The sequence below is a fragment of the Notolepis coatsorum genome (genome assembly GCF_963971535.1).
Source record: "Notolepis coatsorum genome assembly, chromosome: 3".
NCBI lineage: Eukaryota > Metazoa > Chordata > Actinopteri > Aulopiformes > Paralepididae > Notolepis > Notolepis coatsorum.
Window position 1 is genome coordinate 142495549 of NC_140167.1, and position 18540 is coordinate 142514088.

General features: G+C 43.1%; 2 protein-coding genes across 2 annotated transcripts in view; one reads left to right on the forward strand and one right to left on the reverse strand.

The window, feature by feature from the left end:
* The window catches only part of asnsd1 (asparagine synthetase domain containing 1), a gene marked incomplete at its 5' end in the record, with an annotated part of 83638 nt that overhangs the window by 13098 nt on the left and 52000 nt on the right, over nucleotides 1-18540 (reverse strand).
* On the forward strand, nucleotides 1259-11251 carry LOC311225078 (uncharacterized protein CXorf38 homolog; the record flags this gene model as incomplete). Its single annotated transcript, XM_084310286.1, has 4 exons — nucleotides 1259-1640; nucleotides 7304-7429; nucleotides 8935-9087; nucleotides 11081-11251. Exons 1-4 carry the CDS (start codon nucleotides 1404-1406, stop codon nucleotides 11249-11251), a joined length of 687 nt encoding a protein of 228 aa, XP_084166412.1. The 5' UTR covers nucleotides 1259-1403.

Genomic DNA, 18540 nt, shown 5'->3' on the forward strand with positions numbered 1-18540 from the left:
GGTCAGGTCTCTCCGTATCAGACCTTAAGGGGGTATCAACATCAGGAGGGTCTGGTCCCTTTAGATCCCACCCTAGACCTTCTGTTTTTGTGTCTAGGTCTGGTGGGTTTGGAGGCGGGCTGCTTGGTGCAGGTGCAGCCTCTGCGCCATTAGACATTGTGAAATCAGTGGGTGGAATGTGCTTTATGTAAGGTTATAAACCCAAAATCAATTATTTAGAGCAGCACACAGCACATTAATGAACCCACAGTCGAGCAATGCTTCAAACCTTCACAATATAATTTGTTTCACCTTTCAAAAGTTGCCAACTGCACCTTTAAAGAAAATAGTGCCATGCACCTTTAAACAAAACAGCGTAATGCACCTTTAAAGAAAATAGTGCCATGCACCTATAACCAAAATAGCATAATGCACCTTTAAAGAAAACAGTGCCATGCACCTTTAAACAAAATAGCATAATGCACCTTTAAAGAAGATAGTGCCATGCACCTTTAAACAAAATAGGGTAATGTACCTTTAAAGAAAATAGTGCCATGCACCTTTAAACAAAATAGGGTAATGTACCTTTAAAGAAAATAACAAAGTAACATAATATGTATATATTCTTTTAACACAGTACCTTTAAACCTTGGTTCAGTTAGGCCATCAGCCCCACGTTGGGCGCCATTTTATGTAGCGGTGTCCACTTATAGTGCCATTTACCGTTGGGCGCCAGACAGGTCTAACCCCTGCCAATGAAGATAAAATTACCTTTTTGATTTGATTAATTAGGCCTATAGCTCCGGCATAAGACTGTACCACATAATAGACAAATAATATAATAATTTGATTAATAGTAGGTCTACTCTGGACTAATGGCCAAGCTAAATACTAGGTTAGTTTGATAACAAAGAAACACTCAGGAGTCATGCTCAATTCAGTCAAAATGTCCATGTATTGGATTGTTAATTAATTATATTATTAATATCATTTTCAGACCAGTCCGTTCACGCAGTTCAGTGCATTGGGTGAACAGGTAGGCAGTTGCCAATAGTTCCAACTGTCAGAGTTCGTGATGACCACAACGCAACTGTGTGAATGAACGAAAAAATAGAAAGTCTCTAAAGAAAATGTGTGTGTGTGTGTGTGCGTGTGGGTGTGTGATACCTCATATGATGCGAGAGCAGGGGAAAGAGAGGGGCGTTGGAGGGGTAGAGAGAGATGTTTGGCTTGGGCTGGAGGGGGTAGAGAGAGATGTTTGGCTTGGGCTGGAGGGGTAGAGAGAGAGAGGTTTGGCTTGGGCTGGAGGTTGCAGACTCGGCAGAGCGAATGCGCTAGTCACCGGACAGGACGCTCCCCACGGGCGATACAGGTCTGAGCGAAGAAAATCTACCGTTTGACGACAAGTGGACAATACAACCGCGATGGACTCCTTTCAGAGGTTTCAAGATGACGGGTATAAAAACTGGATCAAAACCACTATGGGTCTGCAGTTTCTCAAAGTGCGCCTGGGATGTTTCCTGGAAAACGAAACCGAAACCTACCACCAGTCACTGCGAAATACAATAGACACCGATGGACATAATAGACAAGAGTGTCAAACGAAATGCGATTTCAAAAAAGGTGATTTAAAGAAGTGGACTCCCAGTCACAACTTGAAGGTGAATACATTTTTTATTGTCATGTGCTGTGCTAAATAACGATGCATTATTGTGTGATGCCTTTTCACTGCCACATTCATTCAGAGTAGACCTCGATTGATTTAGAAACACACAGCATCTGATGCCTGTTGCTTTTCAAGTTTTCATACTGTGATAATATTTCATTAATATATCACTGAAGGATTACAAAACCTTCCATCCAGCTCCTCTGCATCGTCTCACTCTGGAATGTGTCTGTGGCTCCAGTGTCCAAGCTACAAATAGATCTTGACCAATAGGTACAGGCTCTCCAATTTATCTAAGATAATTCTACAAACATTGATTGATTGTACATTTTATTAACAGATTGCAGAATGGGTACATTACAGTACAGCTCAATACACACAATTGTTAAGGGGATGCAGACCAGAGAAATACTTTCGTCTTGTTTACATCAGGGTCCCCCATTTTCAATTCATCATAAGATGAACATACATTATTTAGACTGGCCCTATAGATTGCTTCATTGGTATATCATATTTAATTAATATCTTACACAGAACCACAGAATCATGCAATATTCTCCCCAATCAAAAAGATACACTCTGTCCAAACAAATTCCCAAACCATGCACTCAGGGACTAGACTACATTTGACCTGATAACCTGTGACCTAACGACCGGTGCATGCAATGGCGCCTCTGGCCAGTGAGGAGGGGCAAACCTGAATATAATATCATATTCAGCCCCAGACCATCTAAGACCAGGCCTGTCGGATCATCAGTCATCAAACCAGTCCGTCATCCTCTCTAAAAATGGGACTCCCAAATGTATATAACCTTGTCTGTTTCTGTTGATGAGGACCTTAGTCCGTCAGGGCTCTGGTCAAGGACTGTATTGCTTCTCGTGTGCTAGTGTAACGGATGGTACCGCGAAGCCCAGTCACGAAGAACTTCGGACGTTGTGAAGTGACTGTGGCACGGTAGTGGTACCAGGAAGTAAAACTCACTCCCCTGAGGCATCCAGACTGAGTGCTTAGAAGTGAATTCACCTCTTGGTACAGAGGTCTGTGATGTCGCCCGGGGTTCGAGTCCCACTCATGGCATGTTCAGAGTAGTACCGGCTACAGTACAACAAGTAAACCATTGTTGAATTCCACCCTTGACTCATGTCTCAAATTTCTGTTCAGCTTATATTTTAATATCTAACAATTAGGGGTGTAACGGTACGCGGATACGTACTGTACCGCGTCAATGTGGTCCTCCGGTACAGTACGGGCTGTGCACCGTACGATTGCAACGGTATGGTCAACCTTTTTTTGCGGAACTTAAATCCCCCGGCCCCCGTAATTTCAACAACACTGCGGTCTGCTGTGAGCATTATAAAACAAACGTGTGTTTAACCGACGTGAATTAAAGTGTCAATGCTCTTTGTCATTTTAACAGCAGATACTTTCTTAAATGCCATCCTCCCGACAGAGCGGTGTTGATGGGGAGCTCAGATGGGTTCGCTTGCTGGTGTTATTAGCATTAGCTGAAGAGCTAACCGAAAAGCTAGTTTTAGCTTTAACATTACCTTGGCTAAAGTTGGGGCTATTCATAATCCAGCAATAATGGCTGCAGACCTGCAAGCAAAGTACAGCAAGTTGGCACAGGAGTATTCCAAGGTAAATCACTTTTTCACCAGTAACGTTATATTGTCTTGTTTCCATCTAACGTTAGCTAATGCTAGCTAACCTAGCTCACGTTAGAGTCATCACTGATCGACCTCTCGCACACAATTAATGACATGTTGCGGACAGCCATATCGGTGACAATGTTTAGCTTTTAGTGCCAAATGATAAGAGTCTGAGGCGGAGTCTCAAAAGAGAATGTTGAATATTTATTGTGCAAAAATCACAACAGATCCTCTGCTACTTCACCGGAGCCAGCATTGTAGACTGAGTAGGGTATATCTGCAGAGCCACTGGGTAGCGAGTGCAAAGTGACTGAGTGGATCATTGGAGTAGGGTACATCTGCAGTGCTGCAGCCCCATAATACAGTATCATTAATCAATCACCTGTTGTTGAATAAATACCATTACTTTCTTGTTATTACTAAAAAAACAGTATATATAAAACAGAAGCTGTATATATATATATATATATATATATATATATATATATTAAGGTTGTCAAATATATCGCGTTAATATCGCGTTAACTCCCGATTCTATTAATGCCACTAATTTTTTTAACTCAAGATTAACTAACATTTTTTTTTTTTTTTTTTTTTTTTTAACTAGACTTCACTCAGGTGTATTATTGATGCTCTCATTGATACTATGTTTGTTTCTGAAGTGTGTGTGTGTGTGTGTGTGTGTGTGTGTGTGTGTGTGTGTGTGTGTGTGTGTGTGTGTGTGTGTGAGATATAGAGAGAGAGGGGGGTGAGAGAGATGAGGAAGGGGCTAGAGAGAAAGAGAGCTGGGAGGGTGTGTGTGTGAGGGAGAGAGGGGGGTGTGTGATTAATCAGCCCTTGTGTGTGTGAATGTAACAAGTTCCTAACGTTTTCTTTCCCCTATTATTTCATGCACACTTTATTCATTGTTTTAAATTATTATTTTCTTTTAAGTTATTTTGTGCATCACTCTGTTTTGAATTTGATGCAAATTTGCAATGCATGAGGGTCATCCTTTTGTGTTAAATGGTTGCACAAAGCAAGCATTTGTTGACTCGCATGTTGATAAGAGTATTAAAACTTGGAACTTGAAAAAGATCTGTTTTTAGGTAAAAAAAATAAAAATGCGATTAATTTGCGATTAATCACGAGTTAACTATGGACAATCATGCGATAATCGAGTTAAATATTTTAATCGTTTGACAGCACTAATATATATATATATATATATATATATATATATATTAGGGCTGTCAGTTTATCGCGTTAATTAGATTAATTAATTACACAGCAAATTATCGCGTTATGAAAATTAACTCAAAATTAATTACAATTTTTTTTTTTTTTTTTTTTTTTTTATATAATTTTTTTTTTTTTTATCTCATTCATTCTATAAGAACGTAGAATACACATTACAGACTTTTTCTTATATGGTCCATTTGCATGTTCTTGGTATCTGATTCTAGGGACATCTATGGATCTCAGGGAATGTATTCCCAGTGTCAGAAATACTGTGTCTGTTACTAGGCTTGAGTAAATTGTAATGACCCAAATGAGAATATCAATAAACATTTTTTTTGTATCTTTGACTGTGAATAACACTATGCTCAAATTGACCAGACCTGAAAAATCTAAGCAAATTAATAGATGGAAGATGATTAAACAGAAGGTTTTGTAGATACAGTACTGAATTCTGCCATCCGGACACATGCAATTTGAAATATGATTATAGAATATAGAATAAAATGGTATAAAATGGTTATGCGATTAAAATGCGATTAATTAGATTAATTAATTACAAATCCTGTAATTAATTAGATTAATTTTTTTAATCGCCTGACAGCACTAATATATATATATATATATATAAATAAAAAAAAAAGTATAATTTATATAATTTTTTTTTAATTTAATTTTTTTAATGTATGCACTGGTATCGCCCCCCCCCCCCCCCCCCCCCCCCCCCCTACTGTACCGAAAAAATACCGAACCGTGACTTCAAAACCGAGGTACGTACCGAACCGTGGATTTTGTGTACCGTTACACCCCTACTAACAATACTAATTATACTGTACGGTCTGGTAATTAACGTTACAGGTTCCTCCAACGTGTCCAGCGTGTGTACCATGGAGAGACGCGATCTCGGCCAACCACTTGTTGAAAGGTGCGAATATTATTTGGAATAACTCGACCCCCTACCTCAGGCCTGTACAGTGCGACATATATATCGCACGTGCGACACTGACGTCAGTCTGTGCGATGAATGAATTGACTTTAGTAGCACTGGTGCGATGGCCCGTGGCGCAAGCAAAAAAAAAGAAAGTGTGACGGTAAATTGAATGGACCACAGCGCCACGCTATCCACTTGGTACTTGTAGTCTCGTGCGATTAAAAACAATGTCCCGTCTCGCGTAGAGTCCATAATCAAACACCAAATTCCATAATCCCTAGCGAACAATATCCCCGCGACTAAATTGCGAGCTCAATGTACACTGACTGGGTGACTTCGACAAGATGAAGCGCTTTTTTAAGGTATTAAATCCAACAAAAGAAGTACAAGATCAAAACCCCAAACGAGCCCGAGAGGGACCACCGTTAATAGAAACGAGACAAAAGGAGAAGATTAACAAGATGTACAGATATAACGCAGAGTGGGAAAATGATTTTCCGTGGATATTTTTTAATGAGGAAGCACAGCTATTATTATTCTGTCACTGGTGCCGGGAGACTCCGGAAAAGATCCGATCAGAGAATCCCTATGTCGCGGGTAACAATATCCTAAAAAGGGATAACATTAATAAACACAATACGTCCCATCGACACGTTCTTGCCCGGGATGCCTTCAACGCTAAATAAACTCCTGAGCGGGCCGGCACCCTCTTGCACTAGCTGACTAAACACGACCAGAGCGGATGATGCTGATCTCCGTGAGGTAAAGTTTAAGATGAATGTGACATATTGCATCGCCAAGGAAGAAATGCTGTTCACTAAATTTAAGCCGCTAATTTTACTCTGTAAAAAGAACTCCACCGTATGGCTACTTAAAATTCCCCTCCGGGATCAATAAAGTATTAATTATCTATCTATCAATCAATCTATCTATCTAATAACGAGACAATATGCAAATAAGGTAATAATAATAATAATAATTAATTTAATTTATAAAGCCCTTTTCATTCATGCAGAGTTCCTTGTACTTAGTTCTGATTAATGCAATAGTGTGTGTGTGTGTGTGTGTGTGTGTGTGTGGATCTGAAAAAGTGGCCAGCAGACATGATGCTGGAACTGTGACACGTGTGCAGTGCACACACACACACGCACGCACACACACACACGAATAATTATAATAATAATAATAATAATAATAATAATACATTTATTTATTTGGTTCCACAAATATGTACAGGTGTTTGTATGCATTATATCTATTTGTTATGTTGGTTTATAGGTGTTTCTAGGTTGGTTTCTAGCTTTCCCTGTAATCTGAGTCCACACCAGCACTGCCTGGTCTCGGACTGCTTCATATCGGTTATATGGTTATGTCCTTGTTCTTTTTGTTTTACATTATGGGCAAATAAAGAAAGAATTTGTCTAAAAGCATTTCTTGTTAAAGTTTGGATTTTGTGTGCCCTGTATGCAAGTTTCATGTCCCTTGCCAGTCACATACCTATTTAAGTAATGAACTGCACTACTTGTGGTTGTTTTTAGAGATTTTAGAGACGTTTTATACTCGTGCTACAAGATTTTGGCCTGTGCTACAAAACTATCAACCTCTGTAGCACCAGTGCTATGTGCAAAAAAAGTTAACGTACAGCCCTGCCCTACCTGTGGCCCAGCGAGAAATGGGAGGTGGCGAAGGTAGGTCCACTCTGGTGTTAGCCGACTTGTTCACGTATTACGATGTTATTGATTATTCGCACAAGTGATCCTGGACCCCAGGAAGACTATAGCGCTTACTTCGCTAAGGCGTCAGCAAATGGGGGTCTTATTAATAAAGCACAACAAAACAAACGTGTGTGATTTTTACAGGTGTACATGGCACGTGGCAATACAAACCACAAGACCGTTGGTGACTTTGACATCTCTGCCTTCCTCAACCTAATGACCAACTGCAAGCACTTCAAGCAATTTGTGAACAACAATTTGCTAACAAAGGTAACCACTGGTCTAATAGAAATAAATGCATTCGAACAAGAAACCAGGCCAGGCCTAATGCAAGCCAGGGAAGTCTTGTGCTTTGTAACGTGGCTTCATGTTTTCATCCACTGAGCCGTGAGGTGGAATATTTATTAATTGCCCATAAATATCGTTTTTGTGGGTATTGTCCAGTTGTTGCTGTATGTTTTTATCTGCCCAAAATTCAAGCAAGCATAAAAGCATTACAGTAACGACGTTGTGTGTGTCAGCAAGTTGATACAGAAGCCTCTCCCGTGTTTTGGTAGAAGCTCGTACACCACGCCCCCCGCTCCCACTGGCACGCAATCAGAATCAGTGTCCCGGGGGACGGGAGGGGGGAGCGTTCTCAGTAGAATGAATGAATGACACACCCTTTTCTGGTGCGATCCGGCTCTGATTCGACCCCGAATGGTGAGTGAGAAAGCACCCTAAGTCTACTTGAGGGTCCACACCATTGGATAAGATGATTGATGGATAGAGTTGGCGGTTTAGAAATTCACGTTTAACAAGTATGGGAAGAATGACGTGTGTGTGTGTGTGTGTGTGTGTGTGTGTGTGTGTGTGTGTGTGTGTGTGTGTGTGTGTGTGTGTGTGTGTGTGTGTGTGTGTGTGTGTGTGTGTGTGTGTGTGTGTGTGTGTGTGTGTGTGTGTGTGTGTGTGTGTGTGTGTGTGTGTGTGTGTGTGTGTGTGTGTGTGTGTGTGTGTGTGTGTGTGTGTGTGTGTGTGTGTGTGTGTGTGTGTGTGTGTGTGTGTGTGTGTGTGTGTGTGTGTGTGTGTGTGTGTGTGTGTGTGTGTGTGTGTGTGTGTGTGTGTGTGTGTGTGTGTGTGTGTGTGTGTGTGTGTGTGTGTGTGTGTGTGTGTGTGTGTGTGTGTGTGTGTGTGTGTGTGTGTGTGTGTGTGTGTGTGTGTGTGTGTGTGTGTGTGTGTGTGTGTGTGTGTGTGTGTGTGTGTGTGTGTGTGTGTGTGTGTGTGTGTGTGTGTGTGTGTGTGTGTGTGTGTGTGTGTGTGTGTGTGTGTGTGTGTGTGTGTGTGTGTGTGTGTGTGTGTGTGTGTGTGTGTGTGTGTGTGTGTGTGTGTGTGTGTGTGTGTGTGTGTGTGTGTGTGTGTGTGTGTGTGTGTGTGTGTGTGTGTGTGTGTGTGTGTGTGTGTGTGTGTGTGTGTGTGTGTGTGTGTGTGTGTGTGTGTGTGTGTGTGTGTGTGTGTGTGTGTGTGTGTGTGTGTGTGTGTGTGTGTGTGTGTGTGTGTGTGTGTGTGTGTGTGTGTGTGTGTGTGTGTGTGTGTGTGTGTGTGTGTGTGTGTGTGTGTGTGTGTGTGTGTGTGTGTGTGTGTGTGTGTGTGTGTGTGTGTGTGTGTGTGTGTGTGTGTGTGTGTGTGTGTGTGTGTGTGTGTGTGTGTGTGTGTGTGTGTGTGTGTGTGTGTGTGTGTGTGTGTGTGTGTGTGTGTGTGTGTGTGTGTGTGTGTGAATTTCAACCGCATATGTGTAGGTGACCAATGTGAGGAACAAGGTCATGCATTCTGCAGCCTTCCGGGTGGAGGCGGAGGATCTAAATGGTTACCTGGATCGCATCAGAGGTCTGGGTGAGGAGCTGGGAAAACATTCCCTGGAGCTCCAGGCTCTGGCCAAAGAGATAGATAAGGTGCGTCTCAGTGTCTGTCGCTGTGTCTTACTATATCACCACTCCTGCGGTCAGTCAGTCCGTCCATTGAATTGGTAACAGCATTATATGTATAATTGCAGTGTAATATCAAAAGGTAACAATATTTGACAAAGATAATACTGTTCCACTCATGGTCGACCAATATGTCTATAATTGACCTATCTCAAGCCCGCCCTCTTTTATTGATCCTCCAATCACAACTGTTACTTCCCTCAGACAAACAAAGCAACGGTTGTGATTGGAGGATCAAGAAAAGAGGGCGGGCTTGAGATAAATCAATTCACCTGACCTTGATTTGTTCACACCATCAGAAAAATAGTCTTTCTTAAAAGAAAAAAAATCATAATTTAACATGTTCTGTTACCGTCTTAATTTCACCACAAATGACCGGGCTGTAATTGAAAAGTTACCAAATGTATTTTGGCTATACAGGATTTATCTGTGTCCCATATGTCCTAGTCTGTGATTAATTAAGCTGTGTCTATGACACTGGCCCAAGGAACAGTTGAGTTAAGGTGCTCCCATAGTCGAGCAGACTGTACACAGAGCAGACTCCGCGGAGGTCCGTGCGGCTATTTGAGCTTTGATCTCAGCGGACAGCAGACCCACAGGTGCGAAGCTCCTATTTCCTGACGCGCGGACATCCGCGCCGCTGACTTGGTGTCACACAAAACGCTGCTCAGCGTTTTGGTTGACATCGAACTGCATTAAATGTGACACTGCGCGAGTGATTGGTGGCGCGAGGAGAGAGATGAGCCCGTGAAGCTCTTCTCTCTCTCTCTCTCTCTCTCTCTCTCTCTCGCTGATAATGTTCCCTCTGATCTGCCAGTACAGTAGAACAGACAGAATTGTGGGAAATGTAGTAAAACTGGTGCGAGAAATGTAGGAAATAGACCGCGGACGTCCGCTGAGATCTGCTCGACTATGAAAGCTCAAAGAGCTGCGCGGACCTCCGCGGAGTCTGCTCTGTGTACAGTCTGCTCGACTATGGGAGCACCCTTATTGTGAGGGAATTGACCTATCTCAAACCCCACCCTCTTTTCTTAATCCTCCAATCAGAATGATTGCTTGCCTCAAGTAACAGTTGTGATAGGGGGATTAAGAAAAGAGGCTGGGGTTTGAGATAAGATAAGATAAGATATTCCTTTATTAATCCCCTTGGGGAAATTCCAGCAACACACGCATACAGCACATCGTCTCATTAATAATTATAACAATCACAATCATTACATTTTTACAGTAACAATGGCACAGCATAAATTCAAACAGACATGTACATTTGTTGACACATGTCATCTACAGAATGCCTGAGACGCCATATGCGATAGTCAGGCTGCATCAACAACAGGGTAGTTAAACAAAGTGTTGTTGCGCCAGGTGGGGGAGGGAGGGATGGATGGACAGGCGGGGGACAGTCTTAGGATCCACTCCTACAACGGGCATACGTGGCAGCCGTCCAGGTCAGTCCTTACAGCGCTCGGCGTAAACACGTGAGGGGAGGAGGTCTGGGTGTGGGTTGGGGGGTGGGGGGGGGAGTGTCGAGGCCAGATCTGGAGGGGGGAGGTGAGGTATTGGGGAGGGAGGCGCCGCATTCCAGTTGTTATCTCGTCTGACTCCCTTCTTCGAGGCCGCGAGACAGGCAGACCTTGGCATCCCACAGTTTCACACAGACTTGAGGGGGGGGGGGGGGGGGTGCAAGTAGGAGACAATGACCCCTAAAAGCACCGTTCTTGACTCAAATTCGATCCGTCGCGCTCTTAATGTCCTGTGCGACCCCCAGCAGGACTTGACCTCTCAACTGCTCGTCAGATGAATGGACAGCGAGTCGTTTAACAAGTTCCATGTTGGTTTTAGGTAGGTCATGTTGGTTTTAGATAGGTCACTTCCCTCACAATAACTCGGCTGTTCCTTGGGCCAGTGTCATAGGCGCAGCTTAATTTCTCTCTTTGGTGTGCACTTTGTCTGGTCTCAGCTCCAGAACAATGATTTCGACCTGATGTGGCGCGGTGTTACAACACCACGGACTGTGTTACAACACCACGGACTGTGTTACATTCTGCCAGGCTCCAAAGCCTCCAATATGCCAATGTGGAATCCCTCACGAGTGTCGAAGAGTTCCTCAGTATGGAGCTCGACATCATGAAGGATAAAATGGAGTGTCTGGCTCAACATGGAGACGGAGAGAACGTCCTTACGGTAAGACGCATGCGCACGTGTACACCCCCCCCCCCCACGCACACACGCAAGGGCGTAGGCTTAGTTTCAACATTGGGGGGGGAAGGGTCTGGTGGTCCTCTCCCAGGAAATGTTGATTAATTTGCTGCATTCTGGTGAACCTTTATGCACCAGTTTGTGCCTTTTCTGCATCAATTTATGGTGGAAATGTCTTTATTTATGTAAAGGAAAAGACAACATTCAGGAACCCGGTGAGACAAATATAATGTAGTATAATGCAGCAAGGCTCTGAAATAGTTGGTTAATATACAGTTACAGGTAAGACGGATATATACATGTTTTGACCCCCTTATCTTTTACCTCTTTTGAGGAGCTGGTTGTCTTTCATATTAGCTATATCTTTTGAGGGGGACAAATGTACCTCTTCTCAATATTGAGGGGGACATGACCCCTGCAACCCCCCCCCCCCTAAATGTATACCTATGCACACCACACATTTAGAATCTTTATTTATGTCCACATAAAGAAAATGTTTAAAGGACACAAATATTATCAGTGCACTTGTACATTGTGGGTTATTCTGATACAATCGTGCCCAAATTGACAATGGCAACCAAAGTTACACACACACATGGATGATGAACCTGACAATCAACACACAGCTCATGGATACAGATAGCAGCGTCTTCTCCAAATTGCCCGGCTGCCAATAATTGCTGACACTGAGCAATATCTTGCTAATTGTTTGGCTCTTCTCTTCGGAAGACCGGCCATCTGAAGGCCTCTAACACCCATCTTATGGACATGACCCAGGCTTCCAAAAATAGAAGACTAAAAGTTTACAGTTGTAGCCGAGTTGTGTTATGGTATGGTCTAACAGTTGATATTTTAACATTTTGGTTGTAAAGGCTTCCTCTGTAGTCAAACGTGCAGCCAAGTTCTAGGATGAGAACCTCTCTGTTATTCTCATTAACAACAACAACATCAGGGGTGTTTGCTGAAATATCAGAGAACAGTGAATTGTCCCTACACAGATTGAGCATGACTTCACACTGGTGTGCTTATACAGCTTATATGTTGCAGGTGACCCGAGTGTGGAACTGACACTGTCTGCAATCAGATCCACGATCCTATCATGCCTACAAATGTAGAGCCCTTTGTATGCATGACAGCCATTGAGTATGTGAGACATGGTTTCTGTTGTCTGTTCGTGACCATGATGTATGCAGTGTGGGCTACCTATGACGGCCAGGGAACCAGATGGAAAGGTTGAGCATCGATGGTAAAACCTGTAGCCTAGCTTTTAAAGTGAAAATGATGATGCTCTCATCAATAGCTAAATTTTTAAAAAGTCTGTGCGAGTGGTCAGCGGCAGGGAGACAGGCAAGCTACCCTTGCAGTTTAAGCTCAGTCCAGTGTTGACGTTGGCGTTGTTGTTGTGCCGACATGAGATGGCCACGGGCATTGGTAAGTGGCAGTTCATGCCACCTTCCACAGATGTCAATGGTGGCCTTCACGGAGATGGTAGGGTCAGAGATGATCTCCTCAGAAACATTAACAGCGTCTGAGTCCGGCCCCACCCACTCCAGGGCCACGTTGGACCAGCCACAGAATGCATGACCTGGTTCCTCACATTGGTCACCTACACATATGCGGTTGAAATTCAGGACGGTACACACACACACACACACACACACACACACACACACACACACACACACACACACACACACACACACACACACACACACTCACACTCAATAAGGCAATGTGGTAATCAAACACAGACTAGTAGTAGTCACTCACATTTTCGAGAGCTCTCATTCTAAGATCTGTGTGTCTGTGTGTATGTGTGTATGTGTATGTGTGTGTGTGTGTGTGTGTGTGAAGGGCTTCCTTGAGGGCAACTGGGACCTCCGATGGAGCCTGATGACGGAGTAGAGGAGGCTGAAGAAGGTGCAGGAGCAGCAGGGACAGCAGCTAGAGTCACTCACCGGCAGAGAGTTGCAACCTGTTGTTGCTGTTTCATGTGTGATATTGGTATCAGGAATTGTTTTATTTTTGGGGGTGGTTCTGGGACTCTGGAACTAACTGTTGAGCCTTCACGAGGTGTCGAGGGCCTAACTTGACGAAACACCAGTGAAGGCAGGTGCCCACTTGATAACCCTGGTGATATGTTGGCTCTCGCCGCCTATACTGTATCTAAACGTTGGGTTGTGGGGGCCATGTGGTAGGGTATGTAGCATCGTCATTGTCAATACCTGGAGCTCACATTTGAACCATTTCTTCCTGTACCCACACCCCTTACCTTGAACCGGGTTTGAATCCTACTCCCTACCCCTACACCCCTTATACCCTAGACAGGTAAGTATCCGGTAAGATTCATATCCTAATTCCCCCTCTACACACACACACACACACACACACACACACACACTCAATGATATTCTGTACCTGCAAAAAAAATAAAACAAAAGGCAGTCTGTCACAAAACAGTCACATCTAGGGACCTTAAAACCTACTCTAGTGAGGCCTTTAACCAAGAACTGGAGAGCCTGGACTGGTCCGATGAAGAAACATGGCTTGGCTTCAAAACCAAATTCTCATCAATACTTAACAACATGGCTGCCCTGAGAACCACCAGGGTTAAAAATCGTGCTGAGCCATGGATGCATTCGGACATACTGACCGCTATGAAAACCAGAAACAAAAAATGCTCTGAACTTCATAGAAGTCAGTCAAAGCTTAACGAAAGCTTCAACAGTGATCTCCAAGCTCACATGGTTAGACTCAGACAACAACGAAATAGACTAAGAAACGATGTAAATACCATGATCAAATCTGCACACAAAAAAACGTTGTCAATGATAAAACTGAGAAACAAAAACAAACCCTGTGAGCTTTGGAAATGACTCAACAACCAACTAGGCTGCAGTAAGAAACTGAACCAGATTTACAACATTCAACATTAAGACAGACGACACTCTCATCACAGACAAGCTGGATGTGGCCAATTACTCAAACATCTTCTTTACAAACATAGCCACAACACACTGGTTAACAAACTACCCTCCCACTCTGGGCATTTTGGTGTAGAACACATCCTAGCCTTCTACAAAAATCTAGGTGTTCGCAAAGATGATTTTAAACTTGTAATGGTAACAACTGATGAGGTGTTCAAAAAATGTAGCGCCCTCCAACCTAACAAGGCCACTGGCCATGACAATATCCGCTCCAAATTCCTCAGAGACTCAGCAGCCACCATCACCCCAATCATCACCCACATAATAAACCTCTCCATAAAACAGGGACACGTCCCCAAAGATTTCAGAATTGCGAGAGTGACCCCCCTGCACAAGAAAAGGCAGCAAATTAGACCCAGGCAACTACCGCCCTGTTTCTATTCTTACCTCCATCTCGAAAGTTATGGAAAAAATTGTCTACAAACAGGTCGAAAAGTACCTTGCCGGGAAAAAGCTAATCTACGAATTCCAATCTGGCTTCAGAACATCCCATTCCACTGACGCATGCCTTCTCTATTTAAACGACCACATCAAACACGAGGTGGACGCGGGCAAATACTGCGGCATGGTCATGCTGGACCTCCAAAAGGCTTTCGACACCGTCAATCACTCCATTCTGATTGATTGATATCAATTGGTTTTGATAGTTCATCAGTGAGCTGGATGCAATCCTACCTGGAGGGGAGAGAACAGATGGTGGAGGTGAACGGTACACTGTCCCCCCCCCCCCCCCCCCCTCCCAGTGAGCTGTAGTGTTCCACAAGGAAGCATATTAGGACCTTTACTGTTCCTAATTTATGCAAATGACATGTCATCAGCTTGTGACTGCAACTTGTTACTGTTCGCGGACGACTGCCCTGCTGGTCTCTGACAGGGACAAGTTGCAGGTTGAAAAAGCCCTCGGCTCTGAACTCGGTAGAATCTGCACCTGGCTCGCTGATAACAACAAACTCATTACACCTGGGCCCCGTTCCCCGTACCTGGATAACTGAGTTAGCCGGATAACTTTAACTGGATAACTGAGTTAGCCGGACTTTCCGGTTCCCCGTACCTGGATTTTCCAAATCACCATGACAACAGATCCAAAAGTTTGAGCCTGGTCGAAAGCAGAGTTTAAGTTCAAGTTAGCCTGAACCATCGCCACGCCCCCGCAAAGAAGTGACAGCCCGTTTCCTGAAATTATTCCCACAGTCTACGATCTGCATTATACCATTCTGAATTACGTTTTTGTGCTCCATTCTTCCAGAGGGGGCTTTTGAAATGTAAAATAGACCCAAAATGCTGATACTAAATTCACTTTGTCCTAAATAATGCACGTTATATATACCGTGGCGCTCGCTCGTGCGATGTACACATTATGTGGTTATTTTAATTGTAACTGGGATTAAGATGTCTGATGAGATGCACTGTTTGACGGATTTGAGAAATTGAATGAGCCGTTGACGTCACATTAATGAATGAGGATAAAGAGATAAACTTCATTCAAAACAAAGAATATTCTAAACACGGGTCTCTCGTTCATTAATGTATAAACAATGAATTTATCCCATCTGGCACAGTGGCTCAGCGGTAGTGCTCAATCCTGGCAACCCGGCGACCGGGGTTCGAAACCCCGTCTTTCCAATATAAATTTTTGGAATATAATATTAATGATTATACGCAAAGGTAGCATAGTTTTAAGTTAAAATATTATAAATCTACATGCATTGAGGATGTCATTCTTTATATAGCTCTCAACGTGCACCAAATTGAATTATTCCTATATTGCAAAAAGAAGGAGACGACTGGGTCTCGAACCCCGGTCGTCTGCGTGAAAGTCAAAAGAACAACCCGTTAGACCACAGAGAAGATAAGTAAAAGATCGACCATACATCAATCAATGGGTAAGGGAGCCGTATCATTATTCTGTATAACAGTTTTACTAATTATTTTCGCTAGCAAGATCTCATTTGATTATTCAATCCAGCAGGCAAGTTTAAAGAAATATAATCTGATTGATTGAGGTAATGAGGGACTTGAAATTAGCCTATAGATAACGCATTTAACTTGTCGGCGAGGCGATTGAGCCGTACTGCAATATGTTAATAAAGTTCTAAATCAATTAATCAATCAATGCCGCTAGAGAATCAGATTCTCTGCTATCGATACGTGCTGGCTTTTCAACTGAAGCGGCCGCGCGCATTTAGCCTGGGTCGCAAGTCTGGCTTGAGTTAACGAGACTGAATCCACCTTCGAGGAACAGGAAAATCCCGGCTTCAAACATCGGGTTAACTGAAGCTGGATAATGACGTCTTGATCGACTTAGTTGAACCAGGTACGGGGAATGGGGCCCTGGGTAAAACGGAATCCATTCTCTTTGGATCAAATAACAAACTCAGCAAAGCCAACGGCTTCTCTGTTACAGTGGGTGACAATATTGTCACAAGGAAAGATTAAATTACCTACCTGGGTTCCATCCTAGAGGCAAATCTTTCCTGTGACAAAATGGCAACCAATCTAATAAAAAAAGTCAACCAACAAACAAGATTTTTGTACAGGATCTCCTCTCTGGTAAATAAGAATACCTTGAAGACTAACAGGAGCACTCATTCAAGGTTTCTACGACTATGCTTGCACCTCATGGTACCAAAGCACCTCAAAGGCCCTAAAAACAAGGCTCCAAACATCACAAAACAAACTGGTCAGACTACTGCTTGGCCTTACTCTTAAAACCCACCTTACCCCTGCCCATTTTGACAATCTAGGATGGCTTAGGGTAGACGACAGAGTACAGCAACTTGCAATGGGCCTGGTCTATAATATACACTACACCTCAAAGATACCCATGTACCGGTCTAAATTCTTCCTAAAGGTCAGTGAAGTCCACAACCACAACACCAGAGGGAGTTCCACAAATCACGTTCAACCCAGATTTGGCTCAAACAAGGGACTAAACACGTTTAGCAATTATGCCACAATAATGTGGAAAGCCCTACCCACCGCCATAAAGGAATGTGAATCCCTACCCGCCTTCAAAACCGCTCTCAAAGAGCACCTACAGGTGGCTGCAATTAGAAACTGGCCCCGGTAAATGTCAACATTTCCCCCCCACTACCCCACCCAACCCCCTCTATAACAGTTTCTTCCCCCTCGGGTTTCTATTTTTTTATGATGTTCTCTCTTTCTTACACAGTAACCTTATATTTGTATGTCTTGTATGTCATTAACTCATTGACCGTCGGGAATTAGTCAGGCCCGTTCTAGCACTGCCACGCTTTAAAAGATAGGAGTACATCACCTTGTTTGAAACTATATTCTATATTATAGCTATGGATACAATACTATGGCCCATTTGACATCACCTATCTATCGTTCAATATGTTCCATCCATACGTTCCTGTGTTATACCCTGGTGAATATAAGTATCATTATAGCGTGGTCTGGGGTAATTCCCGAAAGGCTGAGTAATAGGCTTATACGTCAATTCTACTATAAACTTTGCCGTTTCTTGCCTGTACACGCTATTATTCCCAAATCAAATCTATATCAGGTATTATGTTCCATCATGAATGCATGAAAGGGGGGCGGGGGGTCGTTTCTGATTATTTGATTGCCAATAACGGTATTCGTATTGAACAGTAAAAACGCTTATCAGCCCGATCGGTATGAAAGCATTGCACGATCAAGCTAAAATTTACGTCATATAGTCCTTACCTGTGATCGGGAGTATTCCAAAAATAATATTCCAATTGTTTGATCGCCATCTGGTACATCCGATGTCCATTTGGTCCACGGCATAACCACCACAACATATGGATCAGGGATATTTGACGTGCTTCAATGGAACCGGGAGAACCGCTCCATTCGCCCGACAAAGAAAAGTGAGCCCAGTGACATTTGACCGTTGCTCAGGCCAAGAAACAAGGTCTCAAAGGGTGCTCGATACCACCCTCTAGCTGGATGCGGCTGGTATTGCACTTTGGCGATCTCGGACTCATTCCCTATGGTAACACAGAGGTCCCCGGATGAATAATGAATAAAAATATCGAAAAAAAGGAAAAACTATCAAATAACGTATATAAACGTTGTTGGTGGGGATTGAGTTAATGTCTTGATGAATTGAAAATGGAGGACCCTTATGTAAACAAGACCAAAGTATTTTTCTGGTCTTCATCCTCTTAGCAGTTGTTTGTATTGAGCTGTACTGTATTGTACCCATTCTGCAATCTGTTAATAAAGTTTTCAATCACATACA